The sequence below is a fragment of the Mustela nivalis genome (assembly GCF_964662115.1).
Source record: "Mustela nivalis genome assembly, chromosome: 12".
Taxonomy (NCBI): Eukaryota; Metazoa; Chordata; class Mammalia; order Carnivora; family Mustelidae; genus Mustela; species Mustela nivalis.
The window spans coordinates 4,989,160-5,014,518 of NC_139031.1; the positions used below are offsets into that span (position 1 = coordinate 4,989,160).

At 45.8% G+C, this 25,359-nt stretch overlaps 1 protein-coding gene across 9 annotated transcripts in view; it reads right to left on the reverse strand.

Annotated features, from left to right (window-relative positions):
* Window positions 1-21,197, reverse strand: part of GALNTL5 (polypeptide N-acetylgalactosaminyltransferase like 5) — a 50,107-nt gene extending 28,910 nt beyond the window's left edge. For 3 of the 9 annotated variants that reach the window (XM_082693427.1, XM_082693422.1, XM_082693426.1), the window contains exons 1-5: window positions 21,032-21,197; window positions 16,791-17,091; window positions 11,109-11,229; window positions 4,360-4,526; window positions 1,204-1,326 (exon numbers count right to left, since the gene is read on the reverse strand). In XM_082693427.1, the coding sequence (XP_082549553.1) occupies window positions 1,204-1,326; window positions 4,360-4,526; window positions 11,109-11,229; window positions 16,791-17,052 (673 nt within the window). In that variant the 5' untranslated portion in view covers window positions 17,053-17,091; window positions 21,032-21,197. Of the gene's footprint in view, window positions 1-1,203; window positions 1,327-4,359; window positions 4,527-4,859; window positions 4,945-11,108; window positions 11,230-16,790; window positions 17,092-17,552; window positions 17,871-18,425; window positions 18,511-20,835; window positions 21,000-21,031 lie in introns of those variants that run through there. The other 6 variants (XM_082693425.1, XM_082693423.1, XM_082693424.1 and 3 more) reach the window with 6 other exon arrangements.
* Window positions 21,198-25,359: the final 4,162 nt, after the last annotated feature.

Genomic DNA, 25,359 nt, shown 5'->3' on the forward strand with positions numbered 1-25,359 from the left:
TTTTACTAGATATTCAGCAAACAGAAAAGGACGGGGGCAGGGGAAACCCTACAATTCATTCTAGAAGTCTAGTAAAGCAAAGTATAGGAAAACAGTTCAAAAAAAGAAAAGTATAAGCTGATCTTACTTTTAGACATAGAGGCAATATGTGTGTCTGTGTGTGTGTGTTTGTTGTGTGTGTGTAGGGGGGGATGGCAGGGGAGAGAGGTGTGTGTATTGTAAGATATCAGCATCCTATAAATCTAGGGGAAGGTTTATGTAAGCATTCTGTGGCTTTGACATTTTTCAAAATAAAAAATGAGTAAGACTTTCACTTTAAAAAAGAAAACAAAAACACCCAAAACTCTATGGTAGTTTTATGTCCCCCCTAAAAGATATATTCAAGACCTAACTTCAGGTCCCAGTACCTGAGAAGGTGACTGTATTTGGAAATAGGGTTGTTGCAGATGGAATTTATAAGGGTGAGGTCCTGCTGGGAGTATGGGGGGGCCCTTGACCCAAGGGACATGCGGACACAGGGAGGAGGCCACGTGACCACAGAGACAGGGACAGGAGTGATGCCACTGCCTTTCAGTTCAGACTCCCTTCAGGGGACCCGGCCCGACAGTTTCCCAGGCTTTGGGAATCTGCTGCAGTAGTCACACCAAGGTCCCCCAGCCTCCCCGGGGACTCACAGCTAATGACAAGCACACTCCGAGTGTGTGTGTATGTGTGTGCATGTGTGCATGTATGTTGGGGGTGGAAAGCCCGAGCTGGACCCCTCTCCTGGGCATCTGTGCTCTGGAGCTCCCCACTAGCCCACCTGAGCTTTGGAGAGCCGCACAGCCCACGGGAGCACTTAGCTTCAGGGTTTCCCATGCGACGGGCCACTGCACCATGGCCCCCACTGTCCCCATGCAGTGTTGCTCTGCCAGCTGCATGGGCAGCTCCATCTCAGTCCATATCTAGGGGAAACCCATCCAGTGACAGGGGCTGACATTATGGCCCCTGCAAAAAAATATACCTGTTTTCCGAAATAACGAATCGACATTTTGGAGCAGAATGGGTACTTTCAGAGTCCAAGTTTCCTCTGGCTGAAAGGCACTTCCGGTCTTCTGTTCATGCCAGTGGAGACTTGCAGGGACCCACGAGGTCCGGTTTGGGCAGGAAGGGCTCCGGCACACAGATAACGGGTCAGGTCCTGAATGAAAGAAAGGCTCATACCTGAAGCACGAGCGGCTCCAATCAGCCTCGATCGGATCAGTCCCTCTCTCTGCTTGTTTCTTATTAATTTAATCTTCCCCCGAAAAATTTCCAGGCGATGGTCTAGTTTCTCTTTCAAATCATCTGGGAAAAACAAACGAAACAAAACAAAACTCAACTCTTGACAATGTATAAACTACAACTACAGAGAATAAAACAACTTATCACAATTTCGACTAATTCCTAAAAGCCATGTTCTTCCACAGAAGTTCTAATCTTAAAAACTTCACCCTGAGTGCCTGGGTGGCTCAGTGGGTTAAGTGACTGCTTTGGCTCAGGTCATGATCCCATAGTCCCGGGATTGAGTCCCGCACTGGGGTCCCAACTTCATGTGGAGTCTGCTTCTCACTCTTACCTTCTTCCTTATCATGCTCTCTCTCTCTCAGATAAATAAATGAAATCTTAAAAACAAACACTTCACCCTATATGAGGAAGAGAACGAAACAGGCGTCGGCATTGAGATACTCTGCACACATCCTTCTGTCTTTCTAATGAAATACCTCTATTTTGATAAATCACTGTTGAAATTTTAATTGAAAAAGCCTGAGCTGTAGTGCTCCTGAGCAACCCGACTTTCTCGCTTTCAGCTGTGCAAAGTGGCTCAGCTCCGTCCCCGGGGAGGACCGCCCACTGCAGCAGAGGGAGCCCTGGGTTGGGGGGTGGAGGGTGGGGGTGGCGGGGTTGCATTAGGGTTAGGGTTTCTTGGGTGTGTTTGAGCATCTGAATGGGTCAGACAGTAGCCTCCTTGGTGCGGCAGGTGAAACCACGTCCTAGGCGAGGCGAGAGGGAGGAGGAGAAGTCAGCACATCTGGTCTGGCAGCAGCCAGATGCTGGGCACTGGTGGTGATTCCCCTGGGGCCGAAGCTTCCGAGCGGTCACTGGGTGCACCTCTGAACTCATGGTGTGGGCCTTTTTTTTCTTTTTTCTTTTCTTTTTAAAGACTTTTTTAAAAATTTATTTGACAGAGAGAAAAAAGCACAAACAGGGAGCGGCAGGCAGGGGGAGGAGAAGCAGGTTTCCTACTGAACAGGGAGCCCAACGTGGGACTCGATCCCAGGACTTTGGGATCATGACCTGAGCCAAAGGCAGATGCTTAACCGACTTGAGCCACCCAGGCGCCCCATCATGGCATTGTTCTGAAAGCCTTGGGGAGCTGTTCATGGCCATCCTGGAACTGTATGTCACAGCAGGGCCCTCCTCCTCCTCCTGGGCGAGCGGAAGATCCCCTCCCCCTCCTCCACCCCATCCCCCCCAGCCTGCGGCCAGACGCGGGTCTCAGTGCGACTGATGAGGTTAGGAATCTGACCGTCTCCGCACCTCGCCTCCCGCGCACAACAGCAGAAACAAGCAACGGCTCCCGGAGAGACAAGGTCATGAACGGTAGTGCCGGGCACCGAGCGAAATCCCTGCGCGCGGCCGACATCAGCTTGAGCAGTTTCTCCACCTTCCCTCTGACGCACCTGGAGTCACTTCCCCACCGGGGAACCTCCCGGGCCGGCCTCTTTTCTAGCCGATCCGCCTTCCTGCTCTCCCTCCTCTCCGTTCCGCAGCCCGCGTGGGTCCGATTCACAGCGGAGTCGGTTACCCTTCAGGCAGGATCTCTCTCCAGTCCTGACATATCGCTTCCGTGAGGAACGGACCCCACAGGCATCTGCAGACTCCAAGAAGTTTTCTTTTTTTTTTTTTTTTTTAAAGATTTTATTTATTTATCAGAGAGAGAGCGAGCACAGGCAGACAGAATAGCAGGCAGAGGCAGAGGGAGAAGCAGGCTCCCCGCTGAGCAGAGAGCCCGATGTGGGACTCGATCCCAGGACGCTGGGATCATGACCTGAGCCGAAGGCAGCTGCTGCTTAACCAACTGAGCCACCCAGGCGTCCCTCCAAGAAGTTTTCGTTCAGCTGGGTCCTCTCGGCTTGCCTCAGGGTTATAATTCGGTTATAAAGCAGATGACTCGCTTCAAAGGCCAAGTGCCTTCCGCCAGATCTCGTGCTGGTGTCACAACTCCTTCCAGCCGGCGGGCAGGGGGACGCGCACTGGGCTGCGGGGCGGGCGGCGAGAATTCTCTAGCAGGGGGCGCCCGGCTGCTGCAGGAGGCTGAGCCTCGGAGTCTTGGTTTCGGCTCCGGCCTGATCTTGGCTTAGGGTCATGGGATCAGGCCCTATCCGGGCTCAGGGCGGAGTCTGCTTGCGCTTCTCTCCTCCTCTTCCCGGCCCCTCCCCTCCTTTCTCTCTCTCTCTCTCAAATAAATAAATCTTTTTTAAAAACTTTAAAAAAAAAAAAGAATTCTTTGTGGGGCGCCTGGGTGGCTCAGTGGGTTAAGCCTCTGCCTTTGGTTCAGGTCATGGTCTCAGGGTCCTGGGATCGAGTCCCGAGTCGGGCTCTCTGCTCAGCGGGGAGCCTGCTTCCTCCTCTCTTTCTGCCTGCCTCTCTGCCTACTTGTGATCTCTCTGTCAAATAAATAAATAAAATCTAAAAAAAAAAAAAGAATTATTTCCCGAGGAGGACTTGGGTCCTATCACTCCCCTGCATTAAGCCTGCCACAGCACTCCACTTCTCCACAGAAAATTCCAGTAGCGCCCTTCACCAGCCGTGTGGTCTTATTATAGCTCTGGTTTTATGTCCGCCCCCTCCCCCAACGCCACACACACACACACACACACACACACACACACACACACACACCACACACACACACACACACACACACACACACACACACACACACACATATTCCCAACTCACCACATTACCTCTGGCCTCTGGGCCTTTATGGTGCTGTGGCCTCTGCCTAGAACACTCTTCCCCTCCTCTCCCAGCTGGGCACCTCAGACCTCAGCGGAGCTGTCGCTTCTTCCTGAGTGTCCTCCACGATCCCTCAAGACCAGGTTGGTCTTATGTTGCCCCTACATTCAGTCACCTCATGGAAGCACTCACCACCCGTGAGCCCCACACCACAGGACAGGGACCAGCGCTTACATCCCCACCGGTGTGCCCACAGCTTCTGCCTTGACACCCGCCAAGTGGAAAATGTCTAGAAAGGGTAAAGTCACACACGGGCCGTCAGAGACCACACTGCCTTCAGAGCCCACGACATAGGCAGATGGCGTTCTGTCTTACCAAAGTCGCTCATGTCATCTACCAAAACAATTTCTTCAAGGAGGTACTGTGGAGTGAGGTTTATGACACTGGACATGGTCCGAAACAAGGCGTTAAATTCCTCATTGTAAAAGCAAATGACCACGCTGGCAGTAGGTAGGTTGGCTGGGTAATGTTTTTGAAGACACCTACAGGCATCAATAAAGGGAAAAAAAAACACAATTTGGGATCTCGCTGAAGCACCTTTCTTTATTTGCATTTTTCTTCTTCATTCCCTTATCTGACCTTTATGATAATAAGGTAACAGTACAGTTGAAAATACCAAAATTGAAATATAAAAGCTTCTTTACTCTCATATGGTATTCTAGTATTTTCTAAATTACTCCTTCCTGAATGTCAGCAATAATTGCTCTTTCCTGGATGCGCTGATTTGGCCATCTTAAATCTAGGCTGAACATGGTATAGCCATGAATTGTACCTATATTTCGGTTTCTATTATAGAAGCATATTAATACACTTACACACATTGAAGGTTCAGATTAACTTCATTTTGTCACCTTCAGAGAGAATCCCGTGCTTTAGCTTGCTGCAGAACAGAAATGCAGTGGGTGGGGCACCTGGGTGGCTCAGTGGGTTAAAGCCTCTGCCTTCTGCTCAGGTCATGATCCCAGGGTCCTGGGATCAAGCCCTGCATCAGGCTGTCTGCTCAGCGGGGAGCCTGCTTCCTTCCTCTCTCGCTCTGCCTGCCTCTCTGCCTACCTGTGATTTCTGTCAAAAAAATAAAATAAAAATCTTAAAAAAAAAAAAAAGAAATGCAGTGGGTATGGTGTGACTGGATTTCTTCCAAGGTGACAGAAATGTGTTATTTCTTTTGTGCACATGGGAAAAAAAATAGGAGCTGAATTCTAATAATATTAGTTATTAGCTATTAATTATTGTTTAAATTGCTACATTATCTGGTTCATTCTGAAACGTATTTTGGTTGTCAGGGACAGACCTACTACAGCTAGCTTAAGCATAAGGAAGGGAAATCTCTCGGAAGGGGACTCAAATGTCCCACAGGACCTAGTGACAGACGTGCCACTAGAGCCTTCAAGAATGACTGGATGATGATTCACAGACCTTATACCCCTCGGGCAAATAATACATCATATGTTAATAAAATAATTAATTAAAAAAGAAGAATGACTGGGGCAAGAGGCTTGAGAGTCACTTAGACACTCGGTCCACTTCTGTTCTTGCCTTTACGTCTGGGAGTAACAGTAACTACAACATCATCAGCCTACCTCATGGGTTGGGAGGGTTCAATGAATTAGAATGTCCAATGTTCAGAACAGTGCCTGGCAGACTGTTAATATCACATGAGGCTCATTATACGATTCTTATCCTCTCTCTGCAACCTGGCCAACAGCAGCATAACCCATGGTCCAGCACCCAAGGAGAAACCGGTATGACTTCCTCTTTCTCAAAAAGTCACAAATAAGGATTCATTGGCCCAGCTGGGCTCAGGGGCCCATGGCTGGGCTAATGGGCTGTGGCCAGTGCGTGGGGTCCAAATCAAAAGTCACTAGGCCCCCTGCAACTTAATGGAAAGAGAAGTGGGGCAGAAAATGCCAGGAAAGGATGCCTCCACTACACCCCACACAGAACCTCAGCATATCCACGGGCAGGTGTCGCCATGAAGGAAGAGAGACTTGCTTAGTGAGCATTTTTACCCAACACTAGAGGAAGTTGCGCCTAGCACACAGAAGCTGCCATCATGCTCCTGGGAGTGGGACCAGGGAAAGGCTGAGCAGCTGAGAAGGGCGTTGGGGGGAGGCATCCTTCACGTGGCTTCGCAGAGACAAGCAGGAAAACCACCCCTAGGCTTAAATTCCAGGAAGATCATTGAGTTCTCAAAGAGGAAGTAGATGAGACACGGAGGTGGGGGACAACGGAAGGAGAACACAAGAACGAGGGACATGATGGTCCAGGGTGGACCCATCTCTAGCATCATATTCAGTCCCGGCGCATCGTTTTAAGAAAACTGTAGATAAACGAAGTCCCTCGGGAGGAACGAGACAATGGCAGTGAGGGGGCCTGCGACTACGTCACACCATGTTGCTATGGTCTTTTGGGGCCTAAACTTTTCTCACCTAAGGAAGCAGTTTTTCAGGGTAAAAGAAATTCGGACAAGGTCTGAGTTTGGTGGTCCTTGGTTAGCTGCCCTATTCTTTGCTGCTCATACAGATTAACACGAGTATGGTATAAACCAGGACTGTTGTGAGTTGAATTGTGTCTCCCCTACATTCACATGTTGAAGTCTGAACCCGCAGTATCTTAGGATGTGGCCTTATTGGGAAGTGGGATTGTTGCAGAAGCAATGAGGGAGGTGTCATTAAGATGACTTAGTCTGAGAAGCCTGGGGTCCTTGCAAAAAGGGAAAATTACGGCACAGAGACAGACACAGTGTATTAAGCAGCAAGCAAGGGCACTGGCTTACACACCTTGTGCACTAAGACAGGAGAAAAAGAAAAAGCAATGGAACTGGGGGTATGTTGACTTGTCCCCTTTGTGGATATAATATATAAAATATATATATATGTGTATGTGTATATATGTATAAATATATATATATTTCCAGGTTTTCTGTGATTAACAGTTAAAAGAAATCTGTACACTTATTAATTACAAAGGCTAAAAGGTTGTTTTACAGTGCAGAAACCTGACAGCTTCCGTTTCAGGCAAGTGACTAAAAGTAATTTCACCCTCAGTCACTTCACCAGTAAATGGGACAAACAGACATCGAGTGTCTCCTGATGTGATGCTCTGAGGATGACACAAAATCTCACCTAATGGTGTTCCTGCCAAAAAGCACGACCTGGATTTGATCTCAAGGAAACATCAAACTCAAACTGAGGAACATTCTAGAAAGTAACTGGTTAGATCTCTTAAAAAGTTTTATAGTCAAGAAAGATAAAGACTTAGGAGAGGTTTCAGATGAAAGAAAACCAAGGGCTTGGGAACTCCACATGTAATCGGGGTCTGGGTTGGGTCCGAAGGACGCCAGTGGGGCAACTGCAAACATCTGAATCATGTCTGTAGATTAGCTAGAGGTATTACATTAATGTTCACTTCCTGGTGTTGTTTATTGTTCTGGTTCTGAAGATGTTAGCATTTGGAGACTCTAAGAAAAGGCTATACAGGAAGTCCTTGAGAGAGTTTGACAACCATTTTGTAAGCCTGACATCATTTCAAAATTGAAAAGTCAAAAGATAAAAAATTGAATCAGAAGACCAATCAACATAAAAATGTACTCTCCAAAAAGCTGTATCAAATACTCCCATAGCTACGGCAAATAACCATGCACATTTTAAGACACAGCTGAAATGGAAATCCCATTTAAAGCAATCATAAGCTTAGCATGAGGATGGCTGAAAATCTGCTTGGACCCCAATAGAAGTAGTCATTCCTGGTAGTTGAAGTTTATTTTAAACACAAGTGTACCTTGTACATAATTGAATTTCCTATTAAATAAGTTAATATTCTGAATATTAAAACTTCCAAGTTCACTTCTCTCTATAGACAGTCTCTCTCTCTAAAGTTTCTGTTCTTCCTAACAATCACGTGATGGGGGAAAGGAAGCAAAGGCAGCTGCACTATTTTAGAAGAGTTGATGGTGTGGCAAGAAATTCATCGCTTACAGGCATTCAAAAATATTGCTTTCTTTTGTGGGAGTTCACTATCCAGTTAAGAAAAAAGTGGTCCCTGGGGTGCCTGGGTGCTGCTGTCAGTGAAGCTTTTGACTCTTTGATTTTGGCTCAGGTCATGATCTCAGGGTCCTGGGATGGAGTCTTGCATCAGGCTCCATGCTCAGTGGGGAGTCTGCCTAGAAATCTCTCTCCCTCTGCATCTGCCTCCCCAATATAAATAAATAAATCTTGAAAAAAACAGCCGTCCTCTAAATTAAGTTCATATCAAGTTATATGGTTTGAATAAATTGAAATTCTTTTTCTTTCATCATGACCCAGATAGACTATGTCATCACGTGTAAACCCTACATCTCTCGAGTGTGCCGCACCTTAAGTGATATTTAGCTACCTATGTGCTTTATTGATTTGTATATTTGTGGTTTGAAATGTTCGTGTTACACACAAGTTGCAACAAGACACAGTGGGCCCCACCTTCTCCTGTTTCCTGGAGCCTGCATTTTGTCTTCTGCATGACAGGAAGATGCCTATATTCCTTAAGTAGTTCTCATTTATTTCAGAAAGAATATCAACCCTCTTGAGCTGGAAAACATCCGAACCACTAAGGCACAGGTGCTACAACATGAATGAACCTTGGGGACATGATGCTACGTGGAATAAATCGGGCAATTATTGTATGATTCCATTTTTACGAGGTACCTAGAGTAGTTAAAATTCACAAAGACAGAAAGTACAACGGTAGTTGTGGGGAGATCGGAGGGAGGGAAGGATGGGAGTTAGTGTTTAATGAGAAAGTTCTGGAGAGGGATGGTGATGATGGTTCTGAAACACTGTGAAGGTCCTCAATGCCCCAATTCATACAGTTAGAAATGGTGCAATGGTACCTTTTACATTATATCCAATTTGCCACAAGTTAAAGAAAAAAAAAGCACCAACACAAAGGAAAACAATAAGAAAAAGCAGCTTTTGAATAAAAAATAGGTAGCTGTCTGAAGCATTTTGTATCAGAAATATCCCTTTAGCCAAATGTCCTAACTGGTAATTTGATAAAAAGATCCTGTAGGTGATGCAATTCTTGTAAATCCCTAGAACACATTTGGTGTGACTGGGGAAGGTGTTCTCTACACAATAAACTCTAGAATTTTAAAATAGGCTCTTGAATCATTGGACTCCAAGTCCTAAAAACAGGAAGACTTCTAATATGCCAAAATTAAAATCTGGTTAGTAACTGTTTGCTTAAAAAATTAATATGTATTCATTTATAGACTTGTACACTGGAAAACTATAAGACATTCGTGCAAGAAATTAAAGAAGACACAAATAAATGGAAAGATACTCTGTGCTCATGGATTGGAAGACCCTGGCATTGTTAAGATGTCCCTACTACCCAAAGCAATATACAGATTCAATGCAATCCATATCAAAATTCCAATAGCATTTTTCATAGAAATAAAACAAAGAATCCTAAGATTTGTATGAAACCACAGAAGATGCTGAAGAGGTAAAGCAATTTTGAGAAGACAAGAACAAAGCTGAAGGCATCATCCTCTCTTGATTTCAAACTCTATTACAAAGCTATGGTAATTAAAACAGTTTGGTATTGGCATAAAAACAGACACACAGATCAACAGAACAGAATACAGTCCAGAAATAAAATCATGCATATGTGATTAATTATGACAAAGGAGCCAAGAATATACAGTGCAGAAAGGATGGTCTCTTCAATAAATGGTGATGGGAAAACCGAACAGCTACATGTGAAAGAATGAATGTGGACCACTATCTTACACCATACACAAAAATTAACTTGAAATAGATTAAAGACTTGAATGTAAGACCTGAAACCATAAAAATCCTAGAGAAAAACAAAGACTATAAGCTTCTTGACATCAGTCTTGGTGATAACTTTTTGGATCTGGCACCAAAAGCAAAGGCAGCAAAAGTATCAATAAATAAGTGGGACTACATCAAGCTAAAAAGCCCCTACAGGGCAAAGGAAATTACAAACAAAATGAAAAGGCATCCTACTGAATGAGACAAAATCATCTATCTGACAAGGGGTTCATATCTAAAATTTATAAAGAATTCATAAAACTCAACAGCAAACAATTCAGTTAAAGAAAATGGGCAGAAGATCCGAATAGACATTTTTCCAAAGAAGGCAGACTGACAGCCAACAGGTACAAGAAAAGGTGCTCAGCATCACTCATGATCGGGGAAGGGCAAATCAAACCATAAAGAGATATCATCTCGCACCTGTAAGGATGGTGTTATCAAAAAGACAAGAAATGACAAGTGTTGGAGAGGATGTAAAGAAAAGCGAATCCTGTTGCAGTGTTGCTGGGAAGGCAAACTGGTGCAGCCGCTGTGGAAACCAGTACAGAGGGTCTTCAAAAAGTTAAAAAGGGGGCTAACATAAGACCCAAGAATTTCACTTCTGGGTTTGCATTTGAAGAAAATGAAAACACTAACTCAAAAAGATACATGCACCCCCATGTTCCCGGCAGCATTATTTACAACAGTCAAGATATGGAAACAACCTAACTGTCCATCAGCCCATGAATGGGTAAAGAAAACGTGCTACGATACACACAACAGAATACTTGCCAGCATAAAAAAGAATGACATCTTTCCTGAGGTCATTACACTAAATGAAATAAGTCAGAAAGACAAATACAATATGATCTCACGTACGTGAGGAATCTGGAAACAAACAACAACCAAACCTCCAAAACCCAACCTCATCAATACAGAGAATGGACTGGTGGTTGCCGGGGGGTGGGGGGAACAAAGCTCCAGTGTAAAATAAGTAAGCCGTGGGGATATAATGTCCACATGGTGACTACAGATAAGAACTATACTGCTTATTTAGAAGTAGCAAAGAGAGCAGATCTTTAAAGTTCCCATCACACACACACACAAACTTTTTGTAACTATACATGGTAGCCAAAGTTATCTAGACTTATTGTAGTGATTATTTGGCCACATATACATAAATGTCGTATCATTATGTTGTATACCTGAAACTAATATAATCTCATATGTGAATTATACCTCAATAAAAAATGAGGATTAACATACATTTTATTCCTCGTATCTGGCACATCTCTCTCACTGCCCAAGCTTTTACTGAGAATGGCATTAAATCCATATTTTAAAAATCCAGCAATATATTCTGGCTTTGAATAGTTAGTATCTTTACCTGCAAGAAAGGGCAATTATAATTACGTACGTACAGATTACTACCACCAGATAAAGGATAATAAGAACAACTATATCCTGAATTCACTCCCTTTATAATGAGCCAGGTGTTTTCCTGGAATCTACACTACCTCCAAGTGATAAGGCTAAAATCAAAGCAGATTCCTCCACAAAGTATGGACAAGTTAGCCTTTGGTCATTCGGTCTCTTCAGGGAAGGAAGTGCTTGGTCTCCTTGGTCCCATCATGACTCACCACTGTCGTGTGAAGTTAGTTGTCACTGAAGGATTTAGGAAAGGCGGAGAAGGAGAGCTAAAACCCCAGCCCAGAACTTCCATTGCAGAGAATAAAACAAGAGGCCAGACGCCAACCCAAACATAACAGTCATAACAATAAATGAAGATGGGGTAAATTTCCTATTAAAAGATAAACACTCTTATTTGTCAATGAAGAAACAAAAATATAATCATGAAAGATAAATGGCATGAATGAAAATGGTAAAAGAAGAGTCTAAGAATACAGGAGTCAAAGTATCACTTTAAAAAGTACAGAATTCAGGGCGCCTGGGTGGCTCAGTGGGTTAAGCTGCTGCCTTCGGCTCCGGTCATGATCTCAGGGTCCTGGGATCAAGCCCTGCATCAGGCTCTCTGCTCAGCGTGGAGCCTGCTTCCCTTCCTCTCTCTCTGCCTGCTTCTCTGCCTACTTGTGATCTCTGTCTGTCAAATAAATAAATAAAATCTTAAAAAAAAAAGTACAGAATTCATTGGAAGGAGCATCCAGATAGTTATTTACACTCACAGCAAGAATAAGTCACAATAAAGAGTAGGTAGGGATGAGCTTGCAGACATCAAACATTGCTGCAGTGAAATACTTACATTAAAATCATTAGAGATATCAATATATATTGCCACAAACAGTAGTGGAATATTTTAAGAACAACTCTGGCAGAAGCAGGCAGAGCTGCGATTACCTGCATGGGTGGTGTGGGCAGGCTGAGCAGAGAGCTGGTCCTCCATAAGCTGGCCTGGGAGGAAGCAGGTAGAGCTCCGGTTCTCCCCAAGATAGTGCCATGTAATTAACATTATATGTTAATTTAAAAAAAATTTAAAAAAAAAAACCAGTCCCAGGAACTTGTATACAGACAACAAAAGAGCTGATCTTTGTATTATCAGAGCCCTGGAAGGAGAGGAGTCAGAGTGGGGCCAAAAAAAGTACTCTCGGAAATAAGGCTGGAAACTTCCTAAATTCAGGGAAGTTGGACATCTATAGCCTCAGGAGGCTGAAAAATCCACAGTGGGATAAACCAAGGAAATCCATGGCAGGCCACATCATAATGGAACTTCTGAAAACTGAAGACAGACGACAACTCTTGAAAGCAGCCAAAGAGAAAAAAACATGGGGTTCATAGAGGAACAACCTGAATGACTATGGGTTTCTCATCTGAAATCATGGGGGAGAGAAGAAAGTGACAAAACGTTTTTGAATGCCGAAAGAAAAGCACTGTCGGGGCACCTGGGTGGCTCAGTCATCAAGCAGCTGCCTTCACCTCAGGGTCGTGATTCCAGGACTCTGGAATTGAGCCCCACATGGGGATCCCTGCTCAGCAGGAAGCCTGCTTCTCCTGCTCCCACTCTGCCTGCTTGTATTTCCCCCCCCTCTCTCTCTGTCAAATAAATAAATAAAATCTTTAAAAAGAAAAAAAAAGAACTGTCAACTGCAAATTCTATACCCAGCAAAAATATCCTTTGGGAATTATGAAAAAATGAAGACACTCCCAAGTGAAGAAAAACAGACTTTTGACTAGCAGCCACCCTTAAAGAACAGCAAAAGAAAGTTCTCTAAACAAGGAAATAATAATAGGAGGAGGCTTGGAACTTCAGAAAAGAAAAAAGAACATCAAAATGGATGAAAATGGGGTAAATATGATAGAGTTTCTTCATTAGGAAACTCTATAAGTTTCTTCAATCATATTTGACTTTTGAAGCCACAATTATAACACCATCTGCTGTAGTGCTCAAAACTCAAGACAGTTATATTTTTAAAATGAGGAGGCTAAGGAGCAGTTTACACTTTACTTGAAGTGGCAAATCATTGATTCAAGGAGACCTTGGTAAGTTATAGTTATAGTTATAGTTATATATAAATAGTTATATATAAATATATATACTATGTAGTACCTACAGCAACCACTAAAGAAACTATATAAAGCAACCTTTTAAAAAACATTATAAACTCATCAAGATGGAATTTTGAAAATGCTCAAGTAACTCACCAAAACATAAGAGAAACAGAAGATTGAGAAACAGAGGAAACAAACAAAAAAATAAAATGACTGAGAAGCTCTGCCATTGATAATTGTCTTAAATGCAAATGATCTAAATATACCAGTTAAAAGCAAGGATTAACACAGTGGATTTAAAAAATGTCCCGACAATATGCTACCTACAAGAAACTTACTCCAGTGAAACATAGGTAGATTGAAAACAAAATAACAGAAAAGGATGTACTTGCAAATTTTAATTAAAAAAAAAAAAAACAGCTGGGGTGCCTGGCTACCTCAATCGATAGAGGATGTAACTCTTGATCTCAGGGTTGTGAGTTCAAGCCCCACATTGGGTTCGGAGCCTACATTAAAAAAAAGTACAAGTGGCTCTATTAAGATTAGATAAAATAGATTTCAGAGCAGAGCAAATTACTAGAGACAGAGACATGACCTTATGATAAAAGGTTCAATGCAGGGGTGCCTGGGTGGCTCAGTGGGTTAAAGCCTCTGCCTTTGGCTCAGGTCATGATCTCAGGGTCCTGGGATCAAGCCCCACATCAGGCTCTCTGCTCAGCGTGGAGCCTGCTTCCCCCTCTCTGTCTGCCTGCCTCTCTGCCTACTTGTGATCTCTGTCAAATAAATAAAATCTTAAAAAAAAAAAAGGTTCAATGCACCAGTGAGACATAATGGTTCCAAATAGAAACACATAAAAAAACAGCTCAAAATACATGAAGCAAAAACCAAAATTAGTTAAAGTAGAACCTAACAAATCCACAATAGTAGTTGGGGTTTTCAACACCCAGTCTTAGCAACTGACAGAACGGCTAGCCAAAAACTCAGCAAGGACATCAAGAACTGAACAATAAAATCAACCAACAGGAACTAGTTGATGTGTATGAAGGAAATCCACACCCAACAACAGCAAATACATAGTTTTTCCAAATGTGCATGGAGCATTCACTAGGGGTGGACCATATTCTGGATCATAAAACAAACCTCAAAAAACCTAGATGAACTGAGATCACACAGAGTATATTTTCTGACTATAATGGAATCAGACTGGATGTCAGTAGCAGAGAGGAGAAAATTATTCAAAGACTCTGAAATTAAACAATCTATTTCCAAATAATCCAAAGAGAAAGTCTCAAAGGGAATATAAAATACAGAGAACCGAATGAAAATGAAAATTCACAGCTGAAGCCATACTATTAAGATGTATTGGGACGCCTGGGTGGCTCAGTTGGTTAAGCAGCTGCCTTCGGCTCAGGTCATGATCCCAGCGTCCTGGGATCGAGTCCCACATCGGGCTCCTTGCTCAGCAGGGAGCCTGCTTCTCCCTCTGCCTCTGTCTGCCTGTGCTCTCTCTCTTCCCCTCTCTCTGATAAAAAAAAAAGATGTATTAATTAATAGTATTAATTAATAGTATCAGCCATACTATTAAGATGTCAGTTCTCCCCAAGTTGACCCATAGAGTCAATACAATTAAAAATACCAGCGGTCTCTTTGGAAGAAATTGACAAACTGTTTCTAAAACCTATCCGAACAAGCTAACCACCTACAATAACCAAAACAATTTTGGAAAGAGTGAGAACAGAGTCAGAAAGGGGCCCAACAAAAAGAGTTAACTGTTTTCTGAAAGATGCCGAGATGGAAAAAGAGATTTTTTTCAAGAAATGGTGCTGGAAAAAATAGATATTCACACGAGGAAAATGAACATTGATCCTCACCCTCCCATTCACTACTCCAAAGGGACCACAGCCCTAATGTAAAATGTAAAGTAAAACCTAAAATCTTAAAATTTCTAAAAAACAAAACAAAACAGAGAAGAGAATCTTTGTACACTTGACATAGACAAAGTTTACTTCAATAAAAGATTAAAAAAAAAAAAAAGAACCCATACAAGAAATTGGGATGAACTGAACATCAAAATTTAAAATTTTTCTTCTTGAATGACACCACTCAAAAGAGAATTCAAAATATACAGTATAGCGACTATGGTTAACAATAGTAATATTGTATATTGAAACTTGCCAGCACAGATCTTATCATAAGAGAAAAATATTGTAACTGGGTGTGATGGACACAACTGTTAACTAAACCTGCTGTGGTTATCATTTTGCAATATATACATGTACACATATAGTAAATCATTCTGCTGTATTTCCAAAATGAATAAGATGTTCTACATCAATTATGTCTTAATTTTAAAAAGAGAATAAAAAGGCAAGGCACAGATGTATAGAGTATTTGCAACTCACATATCAAAGGACTTGAATCCAAAATATATTTTTAAAAATCTTAGAAATCAGAAGATAAACATCCCGATTTAAAAATGGATGAAAGACATGAGTGCCTGGGTGGCTCAGTGGGTTAAAGCCTCTGCCTTTGGCTCAGGTCATAATTTCGGGGTCCTGGGATCAAGCCCTGCGGATCTTTGCTCAGCAGGGAGCCTGCTTTTCCTCCTCCCTCTCCGCCTACTTGTGATCTCTGTCAAATAAATAAATAAAATCTTTTAAAAAATAGATGAAGGACTTGAAGAGACACTTTACAAAAGAAGATATATGGGCGGCCATGAAGCACATGAAAAGGTGCTCAAAATCATTAGTCTTCAGGGAAATGCAGATTAAGGCTACAATGATTCCATTACTTACCCATTAGAATATCTAAAATCTAAAAAACTGAGCTTGCCAAATGTTGGTGAAGATTTGGAGCAAAGGGAGAGATTGTCTACATGCCGGAGGGGAAAGTAAATGGCACAGCTATCTTGAAAACACACTGTCATTTTCCTGAAAGTTAAGCATATACCTACTGTACATCCCATCTGTCCCAAACCCAAGAGAAACAAAGTATGTCCACACGAAGACTTCTAACCCATATTCGTGACAGTATTACAATTCATTCTGGAGTATCTACAAACATATTAAAAATATATAATATTGTATTTTGCTGGAGATCACACATAAAAGGAAGGGAAGAAAGATATCCATCAACTCAGGTGAGACACCACCTCAGAGGGGAAGAGGAGGAGAAGGAAGGGGATGAAGTCGTTAATGGTACCCATTAACATTTATTTCTGTGAAACAACAGAACACTATCTGAAATACAGCAAACTATCTTTAAAAATTGTTCAATTTAGGTGATACACATGCCTATTTTACTCTTTACTGTATATATGTGAAATATTTTATAATTTAAAAATTGAGTTGCTCTAAGAAAGACACTGTTTTTCTCTTCTAAATATTAAACTTATGGTACATTTTTCCCCTCAAAACAGCTAATAGAGAAAATCAAAATACTTACCTGATCTTAAAAAGGTTTTGTATTCTGTAGTTTCATATTGGTCAGACATTTCAAATCTTACATGCAGTCTTGGTATTTGCTTGGGGTCCCGGGGAATTTGCTGTTGCAATTTTTTTCCAAGGGACCAAATTAATGCAGGCCCCTGGTTTTTCTTCTCCAAGTTGCTTACATGATTATGGTGAATATATACATACAATAGAGCTGTCCAGATCCCAAATATCAAGGATCCGTAGAATAAACATTGAAATGTGACGCCTCTCATTGTAAACCTAGTATTTCTGAAGGTCCATTTTTAAATTTCCTAGGTCAGAAGAATTTAAGAGAGACTATATTAGAGATCTCAGTGATTTCCAGATCATCTACTTGGCTTAAATTCAATTTTCAATGTTTTAAGAACAAGATCATTTTAATATGCAGTTATCCATATACTTGGATGAGATAAAGTATATCTTATTTCCTATTAGCAAAAACTCTTAAAACTGATATTCAGAAGGTCGCTTAACATCAAAATGTATAACATGCTTACAAAACGTGCCCTTATTTAAAGTAACTGGCACACACTCCTGAGCCTTCAGCTGAAGGAAATACAGTGAAAGCAGGTCTACTCCTCCCTTATTCATGCTCAGTCCATCTTGGATTAGGGTGGAAGGTGGGCAAGGGCCTGCTGACTCTAATATTTTTGTTTTTATTTTAGGCTTTATTTTTAAATGTATGCATTACTTTGACAAAAAAAAAATTTAAAAATGGAGATTAACACGGTACCTATCAAATGGCATCAATGCTTGTAAACACGTGCACAGAGCAGCCACTTCTCTCCCATCCTGACCCTTTAAATCAGGTGACAGCCTGGCCCGGGGTTAGAGGGAATCAAGGACACGAGCCTCCTGAGCGGTCCAGGGTCACCCGTTTTCCAGGGCCCTCTGGCGCGGGTCGTCCTCACGCGCTAAGTGTCTTCCTGCACCTGACCCTCTGGATGGCCATTTCCATGCCAGTTCTCGGCCTGGGGGACCGAGTGCGGCCTCCACAGTTCTGACCTCCTGCGCTAGAACAAGCCCGCCCAGGCGCCCCGGCTCCTGCGGCTCCTGCGGCTCCTGCGGCTCCTGCGGCTCCTGCGGCTCCTGCGGCTCCTGCGGCTCCTGCTCACAGAAGAGACCGTCCCCGGCCCACGGAACCCAGCGCGCTCGGGAACTGCCCCGCATCAAACCGCCGAGGCTGCACCCGGCCGCCCAGAGGCCCGAGCACACCGGGTGGAGCGTCTTACAGGGCGGCGTGGGGCACCCCATGACCCGTGGGGCCGGGCGCCCCTTCTCCTCCTGCCTGGAGTACCGGCTCTCGGCCGACCCGGGCCCATCCTTACTCCCGCGGCGCAGGCCGCTTGGCGCAAGGCTCCCCTCCCGGAGGGACTCGTGTTTAAAGACGGGCTGACGGGCCCACCTGCCGCCCTGCGCCTGCGGACGACGCTGGGGACGCTCCAGCCCGCAGCGCCCCGGGGCTGACGGCGCTCCTTCCCGCGAGCACCTCACAGTCTGGGCTCCTTCTCTCGCGAAACTAAAAGAACCGAGTCAGAAGGGCGCAGCGGGCGCGCTCAGCCCCGGCGCTCCCGGCCCACTGCGGAGCCCACGGGAAAGGCCGCACCTTCCACGGGATTGTATTTTGTGATCCCAGCCCGAGGAAGGCGAGTTTCCTCCTGCCCCGGAATCAGCCCAGCCAATGAGGGACCGTGACTACAGGCCAGCCAATGAGGGACAATCAGAGTTCGGCCAATGAGGGACTGCGGTTACAGCTCAGCCAATGAGGGACCGTGACTACAGGCCAGCCAATGAGGGACAATCAGAGTTCGGCCAATGAGGGACTGCGGTTACAGCTCAGCCAATGAGGGACCGTGACTACAGGCCAGCCAATGAGGGACAATCAGAGTTCGGCCAATGAGGGACTGCGGTTACAGCTCAGCCAATGAGGGACCCAGCTCGACCCGAGAGGGACCGTCGCTGCTCAGCCAATGACAAGCCACTGTGCTCGGACTTGCGGGTGACGCGGACCACTTCGTCCTCCCGTCTCCCGCGACGCCGGCGCGTGCGCTCGTTCTGCGGGCTCGGCCTGGGTCGCAGTGCTCTGCTCTTCCTCAAACCGGTTTTTGCGGGCAAACAACTGCGGTTTGGTTGCTGAGGTTCGCGCGCCGCTGGAGCCGGGGCGCTTCGCCCGCAGGGGTTGGCCCCGGACCGCGCCCGGACACGGCCTGCGAGCGCATCCCCGGCGCGGGCGGTTTCCCGGGAGCCCGAGCTGCCGCAGGGGGCAAGGGCGGTCCTGCGCGACGGCCGTGGGGGACGTGGGGGCCGCATCGCCCGCCCGGCCCTTGCGACCCCACGGCCCGGGAGGGCGCGTCGTGGCCCCGCGGGCGGCGTGCGGTGCCCCTGCTGCGCCCTCGCTGGGGGGACGGGCTGGAGCGCGGGTGCGCGGAGCGGCGTGGCTGCGGCGCGCGGCGGGCCGGAGCGGCCCCCGCAAACCCCAGGGCTCCAGCCGGCTGCACGCGTGCGTCCGAGGGAGGCAGCGGCGGGCCGAGGGCGACGCTGAGGGTCCGCCCGGCCTCCTTCGCGACACAGAAGAGCCTCTCCTCCCCCGCGTGCGAACCGCGTGCAGGCCGCGGGGGCCAGGGCCGCTGTTCTCGGGGGCCGGTGACTTGGCGGTCCTGGCTCCTCTGCCGGGGCGGGAGGGAGGCGCTAGGACCCGGGACGGGGGTCGCGGGGACCCACGCTGCGGGCCTGCAGCAACGGCGCCCTCACCGCGCGGTGGGCCAGCCCCGCTCCTTGGCCGGAGGACACGGTGCAGGCAGCGCGCGCCCTCCGTCCCCACCGCCCTTGCCCACCCAGTCCTCTCCCGGCCGCCAGGTCGCTAACTAGGGTCGAGTTACGGAACAGCCTGGCTGGGGGGAAATGGAGCGTCCGCAAGAGCTGCAGAACCCCCGCAGGCATCACGACCAGGGGAATCGGGGGGCCGGGCACGGGCTGGTCCTGAGCATCCTAGATCAGGGGAGGGGTGCGGAACCGGATCGGGCGTTTACTGACACGGGAGCGTTCCAAGACCCGGGCGTTACCACCCCGGCAAACACCTCCAGTGCACGGTGCAGCCTCCTTGACTGGACGAATTACGCTGTGAAAATGAAATCTCTGGGGCGCCTTGGTGGCTCAGTCAGCAAAGTGCCTGCTTTCAGCTCAGGTGGTGATCCCAGGGTCCTGGGATCGAGTCCTGCATCGGGTCCTTGCTCGGCGGGGAGCCTGCCTCTCTTCCCTGCTACTCCCCCTGCTTGTGCTCGCCCTCTCTCTCTCTCTCTCTCTCAAAGAAATAAATACAGTCTTTAAAAAAATAAAAATGAAATCTTTGGTAATGCGAAGAAGAACTGTCAAATGTGTAAGAGGAGAAGGTAGCCTCTAACTGAGGCAGATAGATGGAAACGAGACGGAGGAGAATGAAGCTGGTTAACTTCTAACACAGCTGCTACTTCAGATAAATGTCACCTGCTGAGACTTTAAACTTACACCGAACACCAAAAGCAGTTAGAAACGAAGGAAGAAAGTAAGAGGAGGCACCCGCATTGAGTACACAACATGTGCATAGGGGTTCATGATAGGGTTAGTGCTGGAGAAGGAAATAAATCCATATTCTCTAGGAGGAGTCTACTCTATTAAGAAAATTTGGAGGAAAATCTCTACATGTGAACATTAGGAAAATTACCCTCACTCATTTTTTAAAAAATTTTTATGAATGTAAATTTTTCTTAACACCACACTTTCCTAAAGCAGAACTCCCCCTGGTTCTCTGGAATATGCGCCTCATCTCTCCTCGCATCCCCTCCCCCCATCACCACCCCCACCCAACGCACACATACTCTCACAGACCGAAACTCTAAAAATCTGGAGTCAGTTGTTGTGTTTGTTTTAAAGTGTCTTTTCAGAGGAAAACAGGCTCTGCTTTAGATGATGTCACAACTAAATTTTCTATAAATAGTAAGATTCTTGAGAACCAAAGTCCATATAAATGCCTGGCCTACCTCTAGAGCGGCATTATCCAGCCTGACCGTTACAACCTCTTCTTTAAAACTCAGATCTTCTTCATCCTAATCCCCAGAGCCAGCGTTCATTCAAGGATCAGTGATTGGAGGCGTGGCTTCCGTTGAATCCAGATGGAAGGAGCACCCCCCTCCCCCGTTGTTCTGACTATTCAGCACACTGAGCTCCCCCACCTACCATTAAGACAGCAGCTGCTCTGTAGTTGATCAGTTGTCTAAGCTGAGTCACGGGTGAAATGAGCCAGGAGTCTAGGTTGAATGATCTGAAAGACAAGATTTTTTTCCTAATGGCTGACTTTATGGTGCCTGGATTCTGAGCAAATACTGGTTTGTGCTGGGCTGTCCTGCCTGCGTGGTGTTTCACAAGAAGCAGCACTGGGTACGTCATAAAGCCCTTGTGATGTCACACCCAGGGCGTCGCCAGCAGCCAGGGGCCCTTCAGAGCAGCAGGTGGAATCCGGGACTTCCAAAGTTCAAAGGGACCTTCCAGAGAGTCTTAGAATCCTCATTCCTCAACTGAGGAAATGGGAAAAGCCTCATCTTGGGCAAAATCTAGGCTAGATCTCATTTTTGGCCTTTTTTTTTTTTTTAAATAAAGTCAACATGAAAAAAAGCTTTCAGAACACCTCAAGGGACTCAAAGATTACCTGAAGTGTTGTTTGGCTGTCTTTTAATTTTTTACTCTGTATTACTCAATATTTAGATATTAGTACACGAGGTCAGCCAAATGCTTGTGAAATGTCTTGACATGTCTGAGCAGATTTGACCTTTCCCCATTGAGGAGGCTGACTCTGTTTAGCCTGGGACCAGACATCTGCTTCAAAGTATGTAAGAGGCAGGGGTGGGGGTGGGAGAGTGAGGGGTTGGGGGGAGGTGAGTTGGGTCCTTCCCAGAGGACCAGGAATGAGAACAAAAAACATATTTTTCTGTACATATAAAGGACATAGACGTCATGGGACTACCCAGGGGTTGCCTAAGGGAGACAGAATAATCATGGGAGAAGTAAGGGGAAGATACAAGATAAGAAGCGTATTGAGTTACCACAGGCCGGTGTCCCGAAGAATCAAGAGTCAGGGCAAAGTTGTCAGGACCAATTCATGAGGGGAAAAGGATAATGCAACAAAAGGAAAGTCACAGAACAAAGTCACGGCACTAGGCAGGTGGCTGGTAGGAGCTGAGCGGAGGTGGTTCTGAGGAGGAGGATGAAAACTGCAGAGGGGGAGGAACGTGTGGGGGAGAGTGAGGCGCATTCGTGACAGTGGAGAGCAATCCCATGGGAGTGACCAGAAAGTCTGGAACCTTCCCTACGGGGAAAAAGAAATTAGGAGGCTGAAACAGTGCATGCCTTATCTCAAATTAGTGGGCAGGGTTTATCCTAGTTGATCCTAATTAAAGAATTACAAGGAGAAACAGCCGCCTTGAGTTTTACTCTCATTTTGAGAAGGAAAAGGGAAAGATACCTTACCTTTCTTATGATAGGTTAAAACTTCAACCTGAGAGCCAGGAAAACCATCTTCTCTCTGGGCCTGTGTCTTCTGAGGGATAACATAAAGAGCGGGGCGGGGGAGGGGACCCTAAAACACAACGGAACAAAGAGCAGAGAAACAGAAATAGGGAATGCAAATAAAAAAGAGGCAAAAACATTCGAGTATAAAATTTGCCAATTATTGCGTACTATCCCAAGCACTTTGGGGGGACTGTGGGCGCTTAGAGGAGACAGTCCCAGACTAGGCCATCTCTGCACTCCATGAGGATGTATCTAACATGCGACAGGTGCTGGTCACTAAATAAATCCTCGAACAATCGTGACTCATAAGACAAAGGAATGGGTAAGCAAGGCCAAAATGTGAATATCCCTGGAGGTAGAAAGGAAACAGAGGGAGAAAAGGAAAAGGGAATTAAAAATTAATGAAGTAACCTTAGTCACAGTCTTGCCTGGCTCCCTCCCACCAGCCCAGTTGGGCTCATTCATCTAAAAACTCTCTTCTGATTCTTTGTTCCATTGACAAAGGCCTACAAACTTTCCCCACACACTGCTCTTACCCTCAAATTCCTCCATAAGCTATTGGTCTGACTTGCCAACCTACACTCTTCTTTGTCCTAAGAACCCTTCAGAAGAATCCATTCCCTTCCACACTAGTTCCGCACCATTCAAAGCATTCGCCGGACCATCGTTTGGATTTCTGCCCATCTCAGGGTCCAAATAGCATTTTCCCCAATAACCACAGAGTAAGCTTTTCCCATGGAAGTGGGCAGTTATCTTAGGCATCTCGCAAGCAGGTTTGTGATTTGAGAGGTTCCCTCTAGAAATCAATTGCATGCTGTCTTAGAGTGCGAGGGATTATTGTGGGCCCACGGCTGGGGATGTGGAGTTGGGGAGAAGAGAAAATCTGGTAATAAATGCCAGACAGAGACCTTCCTTTGGCTAATACCCAAGGAGGTCTATGTTATTTGGTAGTGCTGATTGCCTCTGTCGCAAGCCAGTGTTTTGTTTATTTGATTCAAGGCCATAACGCTTAGTACAAGACAAAAGAATGTGGAAGCAATGGCAAGATGTGACTATTTCAGTGTGGGGGAAGATATTTTTTATCTTTTAGTACCTACCTCCCAGTTAAAATAGCTGAAGTCACCATGTCCTGAGACCTGTGGTAGTCTACAGCAGGGGCATAATGAAAGCATCTGTAACCTCTATCCTAGAACGGCTCCCCTCTCCAATAGGGAAAAAGACATTGTTCAAGACATTGGTTCAAATTCTATTAATAGATTTGGCCAAATGAGAGCAGTTCCCCTGGAAAAATAATACCAAAATTGCCTTGGGTCGATGTCAATCAGTGGCCTCTTGAGTGAATAATTAGTTTCCTCTTCAATTAATTAAAAAAAAACCAACATAGTAATCTTAGGTTCTGGGAGGCCAAGAACATCTGCCAAAGATGCTCTAAAGATGAAAATCACATACATTCTAGGGCCCTAGGTTAGTTACTCAAAATATGGCTCATTTAATGAGAAATAGCCTGTTTAGAGATTTTGATGTTGGTAGCTTGGTTTACATGGCAAATAAGAATGTTTTTATGCAGCATTGTTCAGAAGAGCTGAAGCGTGGTAGTCCCCCAAGTGTCCGGCAGTGGAGGAATGAGTAAGCAGAAGGTGGCATCCACATACCGTGGACTCTTATCCAGCCTGAAAAAGGAAGCGCGTTCTGACACCTGCTGCAGCCTGCGTGTGGGTTGGGGACGTTCTGCTTTAGTCAAGTAAGCCAGACATAAAGAGGCAAGTAGTGAAGGATTTCACTCACATGTTGAGAGTCGTCAAAATCATACAGAAAGTAGAATGCTGGTTGCCAGGGGCTGGGGCAGGGCTGGGGGAAGGGTGTGGGGAGTTCTTGTTCAGTTTGACGAGTTGGCGAGGGTCCTGGGGGTGGACGATCGGGATGGAGACACACATGGACGCGTTTTATACCCGGAGCTGTGTGGCTGGGATGATCAAGTTCACGTCATGTGTATTTCACCACACATAGAAAACTGGGTGGAAAAAAGCACACGAAGTGATTTATGTTCTTCGACTTAGCTCAGGAAACTGCCCCCTTCAGCTGCGACGCTCTTCCTGTGCTTTGTGAGAAGGTTTTCAGTTCCAGACCCACACGTTTGGCTTCCGGTCGGCTTCCTGTGCCACTTGTTGACGTTCACGGCCGGTCTGCTTCGCCAGCTCCGTTTCGAGAGTCGTTTTTTCTGGAGTAAAGCAAACACTAAAACCTCGAATGCACGGTGGACGTGTGTGGGTAAAACACAGAGGCTGAAACCCAAACAGCAGCGGCCCAGTGGCCCAGCGGGTTCCTCCTGCGAGTAGGAGTCCGGCCTTCCAACCCCGCTGATTTCTGGAATACTTGTGTCTTTCTCTTGTTTAAAATAAAAGGGGGAAGTTTCCTTAGAAAAGGTGCAAAGCTAAGAGACGGGACACGGTGCGCAGCCTCTCTGGGGGGTGAGCAGAGGGCAGCTGCAGAGTACCGAATCGGTTTCCTTTGTCCCTTTTCTTCCCTGGACTCACACTTGTTTTTCTCCTTGGTTCCAGACCCTGCCCAGGCTGTCACCGCTGGCGACATGCTCCTCTCCACCTGGGGGGACGATCTCGTCGCTCCTGCGATCACCGCATGGGGTTGATGTCAGCTCGGCCGAGCACAGGGGAAGGCAGGTTTCCGCCGTAAAACGATCGCTGGTTCCTAGTAATTGAAGGGAAAGTTAATACATAATTTGAGAAATACAGTTTTCCAATATAATTTTCTAACCAGAACTCCCTCCCTCCACCATGCTGTAGGTACTTAGATCCCTTTAATGCCGGTTTTTCTCCTCTCCTACCCCCGGTTCATTTTATTGCTTTTCCGTCCGTGTTCCATACGCTCTCGTGCGTGTGCGCTGACTTGCATAATTTAAAAAGTTGAACAGTGGGATCTTTCCTCTCTCAGCTCTCAGCAGCCACCAGAGGGACAGACTGCCCTGGGAGGGGGGGTCTCCC